Raw genomic sequence first — 9511 nt, forward strand, 5'->3', positions numbered from 1 at the left:
ATACAATGGCGGAGCCAAAAAATTTTGGCTATAAGGCACGATTATAGAAATTCTCATTTTTAAAGGGGCACAACATATATAAATAAGTAAATAATTATAAAAAATCTATATAAAAATAAATAAAAATTTGTTATTGACATGGGCAACTGCCCACACCAGCCTATATGTAGTTAAGTTACTGCGTCGATGCGTCCTTGTTTACAGCATAATAAGTTGATACTCCGAGGTTTCGAAACAAGTGATTGGTTGTCTGTCATCCCCTACTTTAGATTATTAGTTTTGAAAAGGGGTTAAGTGGAAAACCTTGAATAGGCCATTTGTGCAAGGTTTTTTTACCTTTACCTTTGAAAATAATAATAGCAAATGTATTTACTTGAGCCAAATCACTCAAGATTTTTTACTTTTACTGTAACGCCTCAAAAGTTTAGTCTCGTATTGAATATGGTGAGTCATCTTCAAAGGCTTATAAGGGGGGTCATTAATGAGATGTTTGTCTTGGTTCTTAGCCTTTTTGAGGTTGGAGCTGAAACTGCTAGAAGGCGGGTTGGGATCCGTCGAACCAAGGGCCCAAGCCCAGGAGTGGATCGGGTTGTGACAGTGGTATTCAAAACCAGTTCAACACTCGGACCTGGGGTCCCACACGCATGGACGTGTGTCCCTTAAGGGGGAGGGAGATCGCAATGTCCCAAAAGTTTAGTCATGTATTAAAAAATGTGAGTTCTCTTCAAGGGCTTATAATGGGGGGACATTAATGAGATAATTGTTCTAATTCAAATGTATTTACCTATCCTAAATCATTCAAAGCTTCTTACCTTTACTTTTAAAAATAATAATAACAAATGCATTTATGAAAAAAGGTTCAAAAAGTGCATGATACATGCTTATTTGATCTGTCTGCTTTGAAAAGGTTATCTCCTAAGTTCAATGTTCCAAACATTGGGCATGAGCTGATTTTGAGCCCAAGCCAAGCTGGTGTTGTTTACAAGTTAAAGAAACTCAGGTGAAACCTCAAGCCCTTGACCCCGAGGGGCATAGCATAGATGGTTGGCTTGAGTGGCGCATTATCGATGTATCTTAGTTCAATTCATATGGGTATTATACTTTTGAACTTTAAATAGCGACATCCACAACACTTGAGTTGAATGGTATATCTTAAGACCACCCAAATCTTAAATCAGTTATGAATCCTGAAAATAAGTGGAATGAGGGGGGCTTCGGCCTCGAGCAATAGGTTCGCTCTTGATCAGTGAAACCTCAAGCAGCTAAGACTAATTTGATTTATAGGTCGTCAAGATCATTTTGAACAGTTTGGCGTTTGGCATGTATGTAAAATCAGATTTTTTTTTTTTTAGTTGCACTTTTATGCTAAAACAGGTTATATATGATAGCCTTTAATGGTGGACTATATGTTATATAATATAAATGAATGTCTCTTCTAGTTATTAGTTATATGGGAAGAAACTTGGGAAAAAAAAAAAAAAAAACTTCATGAAATTACCAAAATACCCATATATTAAAAAAATCGATTTTAAAAGGTTTGCTTTGTCGAATCATAAATATTTGTGAACCTTTTGTGATACAGCAACAAAAACGTCGTATCATAGGCAACAAATTTAGATATTCATAGGGGAATATATCAACCACATATATAAAATAAAAGAAAATAAAAAGCATGGTTGCTTTTATATTTTTTCAAAAGTTCAGCAACCAAAAAAATCTACTGTTTTTTGCAGATTTTTCTGAACAAGTGATTGGATCAAATTTGTACAATTTTACTAAGTCCGAACCGTTAACAGCCCCAAATCCAACATAATCAATCACCATCGTCCAAGACATTGGAGTTATCGCGGGAGGGCCACCATAAATACCTCTCCTTTGATGTTTTCCTTTCAGTACCCTTCGATTAAGTTCGTTTTCGGCTCTCTCTCTCTCTTGGAGTGACGTTGGCAATGGCGTCCTGCTCCCTCTCGAACCTCGATCTCTCGGCTGCCTCTTTCCAGGGTAAGCATTCCTCTTTAGTTGCTATTCCTCTGTGTGGGAATGTTTGTTCTTCTCTGTTGCTGAGGTTTTCTTGCAGTTGTCCCGGCAACTGTAGCGTTTGCCTTGCATCAGATGAGGGGCGGATGAGGTTTTGTGTTTACCACCTCCGATGCGTGGGTGTCAGGACATGGATTGATCTGTTTTTGCCTTCTCTTTGGTTGTTTGGTCGATTGGGTTGGAGATTTTTGTGATGCATTTTGTTTGATCTTTCGTGTTCTATACCGTTTGTCGGGATTCGCTCCCTGTAAGTTATGTGGTCAAGATGGATTGCAGCGTTAGGTTGATTTCGACTTGTTCGTGGATGCTTGTTGGACTTTTGGATTCATTTGGCCGTTGGTTGAATCTTCTTATTTATCTAGTGTGCACATTCTCACTGTTAGTTTTTGGAGTACGATTCTTTTACGGGTTGTTATTCGGTGATGGTATTTAATTGATAGCATATTTATTTTTCCCTTTTTGGTTTTTGTTTCATTATTGCAAACTGCTTCGCGTTGATGCATTCAATCTTGTTTTATTCCTTGAGTATTGATTGGTTCTCCTAGTTTTTGTTTATTATGTTTTTGGTGGCCAACCGGGTGTAATTCTGAACCTTTCATTTGAAGTTACTCTTTTCCAATTTTTTTATTTCCTCATGCGTCAAAGCCATATTCCTGATTTTGGGAGGTTATTTTTATCCGTTGCTTGTGTTTTTGCGTGTGTTTTGCCTCTTCTTCCAATGCATAATCTTTGATTTTCCTTTCACGAGTAGCACGTGCAGTTTGCTTCTATGGTCACCTTTACTGGCAGTTATTGTCCCTGAACGTGCTTCATTAACTTTGGTTTTTGATACCCATTCAAATTGCTTTGATAATGTTCAAAAAAGGGTTTATTAGTTTGATAAGGTTTTTGCTAATTTTTTCTGTAGATTCAATTTTACCTTTTCCTGGGCCTGGCCCATTGTTATTCTATTGTAGTTGCTGATTTGTCTTTTAATACTTAATAGTGATTTCGTCCTTGATGAAAATAAGCTTCACATTCACAAGGCCTGATGGATGTTAGGAATGATCTGCTAACACTAGCTCTAGCATGGCCCTGTCATGTAGTACCAGTAGCCTATGCATTTGCTTAAAGTTACCTTGTCTTATGGGCTTTCTGATGCAATATTGGAACCCTCTGTCTCTTTTTCTGAACCCTGTTGGTTCTGTGGAGATTGTGTGGTTCTATGCAGGGTTGGCCGGTTGGGAAATGATAAAAGCCTTTAGTAGCTTAGTTTGTGCATGACATGTAAAGAACTTGTTGACACTTGTGAAATAGTGGCAAGCTGAACACAAAAGGCACGTATACTGTCAAGTCAGTTCATCTAGGTTTTGAGAAGATTTGAAGCTCGAGAAAAAAGGAAGAATTGGACTAAAAACTTCAGAAAGCTACAAAGACATTTTTTGGCAAGACCAAGAGTATCAGCACCCATGACTTTACTAGCAACAAGATTGGTTTCCTAGGATGATTGAGCAGAACATGGTTCTGATGGGGAAACTCTCTAGCAATGGTTTAAACTTTAAACTAATAAAAGTAATATATTGTGTTCTACATTACACAATGTTTTGCTTACTGACAGGGAGTTCACTGTTAAATTTGTGTAACTTATGAACTTTAAAGTTTAAACAATTTATTTATTTCATGCATGAGATAGTTTGAGGTTTGCATGGGCGGTTGAGGTCCAAAGTGCATTGTTTCTAAAATATGTGCATATTCAGCTCATATAACATGTTCCTTCCACGCGCAAAAGCTTAGCTCTGCTATGAGAAATGAGCAGAGTTTGAATGGTTGACATTTAGTTTGTTTAACTTGTTCTTATACAACTGCCGGAAAGATATAAAGGCATTCTTCAATAAGACCAAGACTAAGAATTCGATTACAACTGCTAGAAAGCTACAAAGACATTTTTCTACTAGACCAAGATTAGTGGTGCCCATGAGCATGGATGTGTTTCCAACTTGAAAACACTCTACAAATGGTGTAAAATGCAAACTAATAAAAATAATCTTGTATTCTATATTACACAATATTGTGCTTGCTGACAATGAGTTTGCATTTATACAACTTCAGACATGTAGTTATTTTGTGTGGAGCTAGTGAGACGTAGTTATTTGTGTGGAGCTAGTGAGACGTAGTTATTTGTGTGGAGCTAGTTTGAGGTTCGCACAGAAGTTTTAGATGAAAATACCATCATTTTCTAAAATATGTGCATATTCAACTCTCATAGCTTGTTCCTTCCGTGAGCATAAGCTTAGCTTTATTTGCTATGATTGCTAGAGCCTATGAGAAATGAGCAAAGCTTGAATGTTCGATGTTTGCTTCATTCAATTTATGCTTATGCAACATAGTAGAAATTTCTTATGCCTACCGATATGCCTGAGAATTTTCTGATTACCTGGCTCACATGCACTTGGAAGTTGGAACCCATTAACTTGTCTAATATGTAACTCCTTTCTTTTTCTTTTGTTTATAGGTTTACTTCCTGTTAGGCCATTGAAGCAAAGAATTGCTCCTGCTCAATTGTCTTTATGCAACTTTCAACACCCGAAGAAAGCCAAATTTTTGAAGTATGGAAGCAGATTAACAGTTCACGCCAGTTACAGGTACATATTGCAGTGCAAGCATCATTGGTTTCATTTTCTCAAGGATCGATTTGATAGAAAAAAAAATTGATCTAAGCTGTACATGCAGTTGCTGCTGCCTTAAATATCTTCTGCCAGCTTTTGTCCATCAATAGGTTGTTCATGATTTTTTGACAAACTCTTTTTACATTTAATGTAAACCGTTTCTTATGGTTTTAAAGTTGTTGCTTAGGACTCCTCAGGTTACTCCACCGCGACATGCTGGATTGGTTCTATTCGGTGAAATTCTTAAATTTTCAGAGGATGGTCCCTTCTCGGACCATCTAATAAGCACTCAAGAGTTATCTAATAAGCACTTAAAATGTGATGGAGGACCCTTTCTTGTTTATGTCTATTTTTAGTTTATTTGTTCTTTAATACTAAATATAATGAATCCAAAAAATAAATGAAATCATAAAACTCATTTGACTGCTGAAGATGTTCGGAGAAGAAAATCTTAATGATCTTCAAAGCAGTAACGATTTGAATTCAGATAAGGAAATGATTGTGAATCTTATATTTAGCATCATTGCTTTTGCTGCTTTTTTTCTTTATATCAGACTTTGTAATCTGTCTTTACTGCTTTGGAGGTACAGTGGGGACAGTGGAAGGCCAAGTAGTGCAGGTGTCTTTGTTGGGGGATTCATATTGGGAGGCATTATAGTTGGAGCTCTTGGCTGTATATATGCACCACAGGTAATTAATTGTTTTTAAATCCTACAAAACATGGTTCAGAGCTATATGTTTTTAGTTGGGTTCAAATCTTTTATTGTCAAGTTATGATTCACATATTTTTTTTTCTGAAGATGGAAATTTTCTATTATATAAACAAGCTTAACAAAATCAACTCAGGGGGTACCATGTGAGTCACAAGTTTCTTGCATATTTCTATGATAGATAGTATTTTAGATTCTGAATCATTCTGACATGGTTGGAAATTCTAATGTTAATGTGCTCGGAATTCACTATCTTTCTGTTTTCTGCTTTTGTATAAGGAATCCATTCTTGATTTTTTTACTGGTATTCTCATAAATTGTGCTAAGAATATGTATCAGGCAGAACCCCTATCAATCAATGCACCTTTTTAACACTATCCAGTTCGATATCACACATTTCCCCTGTTCTATCTAGGGATGCTTGCAATTCAGGAATATCATCGAGATGTGCTGGTTACTTGTGTTTCTGTTGAATATTATGACTACTTTTTTGCAGCTATGGGATCTATGAGTTTGAAAAACAACTGTTTCAGGCTTGTCTCTGACTTATGAGGAACAGCAACATGATGCCAACAAGTGCTTCACTCACCTGGCTTGTCTCTGACTTGTGAGGAGCAATAACATGATGCCAACTACGAGCTCTACTCACCTAGTCAAGGACTCAAGGGGTCGTGTTTAAAATTTTTTATTTGAAGAAACTCAAGAGTTCAATACCCTGCATCGCTCAAGTCTCAGCATAACGTGATAGCTATCTGCCTAACCCCTATGTTTTCTGCTAAAAGGATGGTAACATAAATTTTTGGACTGACCAACAAATAACTGATTGGTCCTATATGCATTGCCGGGATGCTTATTTTTTGTTTAAAAGAAGAATTAATGCTTTCTTTTCAACCATGTTTTCAAATTCTCGTAATGTTGTCCTTGTGACACCTGTAATGATGCTGAGCAGTTGCACACTGGGAAGTTGATAAACCTCCTATGTGATTGATTTTTTTTTTTAGTATCCATCCTCTTGTTCATGACATTTTGTATTCTTGTTGATGTTAAGTGTTATTCTGTATCTCCTTTTATCCACTTCATTGTTTGTTCACACTTCACAGTATAGAATGAGGATCATGGAATATATACTGACAGAATTCTTACTGAACAGCCTTTATGTTTGAAAAGCTACTCTGTAGTACCATGATAGTGCAAATTTACCTATTTATAATGTTTGTCCAGATTTTTCTCCTTATATTGAGATGCTTTACTCATTTAGTCCATTGTATCTTTTGTAGATTAGCAAAGCATTGGCTGGAGCAGACAGAAAGGATCTGATGAGAAAACTGCCGAAGTTTATATATGATGAAGAGAAGGCATTGGAGGTAAATGTCAATTATAATCTCAATGACAATTTCTACATATTAGTTTCCTAGCAAAGGCTAAAAATTACTGTATCTTATTTTTTGGCAAATACAACTCTTTTTCCAATTCTTTCTTTCTTTTTCCATTTCCATGGTGGCTTATAGTTATTTGTCGTACTTCTTATTCTAAATCATCTGGGTTGTCCAAAATTACTTTAGGAGGATGTAGTCAGTCTTGTTCTTGTGTGAGTTTATCTGGTATGTGGCAAGACACCTTTGGACTTATTTCAGGGGCTTTCTCCCCACCCATGAAAAACACAAGTTTGAGTTCTTTGTATGGCATTTTGCATTGCTCTTTGTTGGGATGGTCTTTCCTTTTTACTGATTGGGAGATTGTGAAATTGAAAATTTTACTAAGCTATTACATTTAAAAGATAAACATGTGCGTATATCTTGCCCAGACTGGATGCATCAAAAATTTTTCCAGTGTTGGGTTTGATTTTAATAGTATGTAGATGCATTTAGGAGATTGCTAAATGAAAAATGTTGCCAAGATATGGGGAAAATATCTTGTCCTAACAGGATTTTCAAACTTTTGCATGCAGATGCATGCACTATTGCATTTGCACTTACGCTTGCAAATATGCAATCTGCTTTTTTATGTCAGGAATTATTTCCTACATGGACATGTCCCACAAAATGCACTCTGGTTTTCACACAAACTCTTGTTTATCCTTTCAATCTTCACTGAGTTTCTGATTGATGCTGCTGATGGCAGAAAACACGTAAGATCTTAACAGAGAAGATAGCTCAGCTGAACTCTGCAATTGATGAGGTTTCATCTCAGCTTCGAGCTGATGACACGGCAAATGGTGCAGCAACAGCTTCTGATGAAGTTGAAGCTGCTATATGACCACGCTATATGATCACGATCTTCGTTACAAGACAAGAAGAGCCAGCATGTGTGAGGATCATTTCTTTGAGTTTTGGTTGCACGTGTAAAACCTTCAAAATCTTCATGGGATGACTTTGAAAAGCTTGTTCAGCATGATGTCCGTCCAACTGCATTTTGTTTATGCCACTTCAAAGGCTTGCTTTCCTCTGGAATATAAATGGCATGCATATTTTGTTATGAGAACTTTTCTCCAGCATACGCTGTAACCATTTGTTCCATAATAGTGCACTAACATCTCCAAGCAGGTGCATCTGGGTTTCGATGTCTTGATAGTTTAGACTTCAGACCTCTTGTGTTACAGGTGCCACCTTGAGCACGTATGAATGTTTGCAAGTAATGCAGTTCTAATTTGCTCCTCAGAATGTGTTCGCCACTTCATGTTGATAATTTTTTCTTGGTTTGGTACAGTGTTCTTGTCTACTTGTGGTTTACGACACGTATTGCTTACTAGAAACATTCAGCTGTAGGAAGGCGTATTCCTGCGCTCAATTTTTCGGCCACATCCCGAAGCGATATTTTCTCCTGTAGATGTAACCTCTGCATGACTAGCACAGAAAGTTTACGTCTGAAATATCTTTTTTTTTATCAGAAAATCAAATTGAGAGATAGAGAGGTTTGCATAAGGTACTCCTTTTCCAGAAAATCTTGTGTGAGATGTTTTTTGGTTTTCAAGAATTAGGGTGCCTGTGAAGGAGGGGCGTCTAGCCGTCTAGACATTCTGGATCTGAGTGCAACCCTAAATGTAGATTCAGAAACTACCACCGTGAGTGATAGTAGCTGCCAAATCCAATACATGGTTACTTACCCACAAACTACAACTCTCTCAGACTGGCCAGAGCCAGGAAACAAGCCAAGCCGCTTGTGGATCAGATCATGTCCGTTGGCGTGTAATCACCTTGTTTGAACTTGTAAAAGTCCGGCGTTTCTTCTGCAAATGGAAAGTTCAGAATTCAACTTCTAAATAAGCAGCCGGTGCTTTCTTCAACAAACATATAGTTCATCATGTGGGGTGCAGCACACCTGGTTGGGTCAATGGCTGATAAGTAGCCAGTCATTGGTTGAAATCTTGGTTTTATCCACTCCTTGCAAACCAACACATGCCTAAACCAGCGTGGATAAATGACCTTTGGGTGAAGTTTCTCAGCCCAGGGGTGGTTTCCTCAAGTAACATTTTAATAAAAAATATTGTAACACTCCAAAAGTTTAGTCTCATATCCCAATGATAGAAATCTTGGGGATTTATAAAGTGAGTTGTTAATTGATTTTTTGTACTGGCTTCTACCCTTTTTGGATCTGAATTAAATCTGTTAAAAGGTGGGTTGGAATCTATTGGATAGAGCCCGAGCTCAGTGGGGGAGTGGGTCATATTGTTACAAAAATATAGTTCAAACTTTTACCACTTTTGAATATTGAAACAATGTGCTTGGTTGCTCGATTTGCTCACAAACTTGGGCTTGGCCCTGCTTCCTGCTCAAGGAGTTGAACCCAAGAGAAATTGGGTATTTGATACTTTGTCAAAAGCAGAATCCTATAGCCCGGCAGTGCAAGTTGATGATTGTGGTCCATGCGGATCGTCCTCCATTTGGGATGTGTCCTTGTCGTCGATACTCAACTCTTCTGCAATAGCATAAGTGCCAACCAATTCAAGGTACTTGAAGGCCATCCATGTGCAGAACCTGGAGCTTCGAGCCTGTGGGAAGAAAACTATAAGGCTCACCTCTGCAAGTGACATCCGTGATTGTAACAAAGGCCAAGACTCCATTGCCTTAACAATGCCCAATCCAACTCGTCCTGCCTGCACTATTCTCAGGCTGTACAGGC

General features: G+C 37.6%; 1 protein-coding gene across 1 annotated transcript; it reads left to right on the forward strand.

The window, feature by feature from the left end:
- The first annotated feature begins 1840 nt into the window (after positions 1-1840).
- LOC116246836 (uncharacterized) lies at positions 1841-7934 on the forward strand. Its single transcript, XM_031618725.2, has 5 exons — positions 1841-2001; positions 4529-4658; positions 5273-5372; positions 6670-6756; positions 7514-7934. The coding sequence occupies exons 1-5, from the start codon at positions 1950-1952 to the stop codon at positions 7646-7648; spliced, it is 504 nt and encodes a 167-aa protein (XP_031474585.1). The 5' UTR covers positions 1841-1949; the 3' UTR covers positions 7649-7934.
- Positions 7935-9511: the final 1577 nt, after the last annotated feature.

The sequence above is a fragment of the Nymphaea colorata genome, chromosome 2 (genome assembly GCF_008831285.2).
Source record: "Nymphaea colorata isolate Beijing-Zhang1983 chromosome 2, ASM883128v2, whole genome shotgun sequence".
NCBI lineage: Eukaryota > Viridiplantae > Streptophyta > Magnoliopsida > Nymphaeales > Nymphaeaceae > Nymphaea > Nymphaea colorata.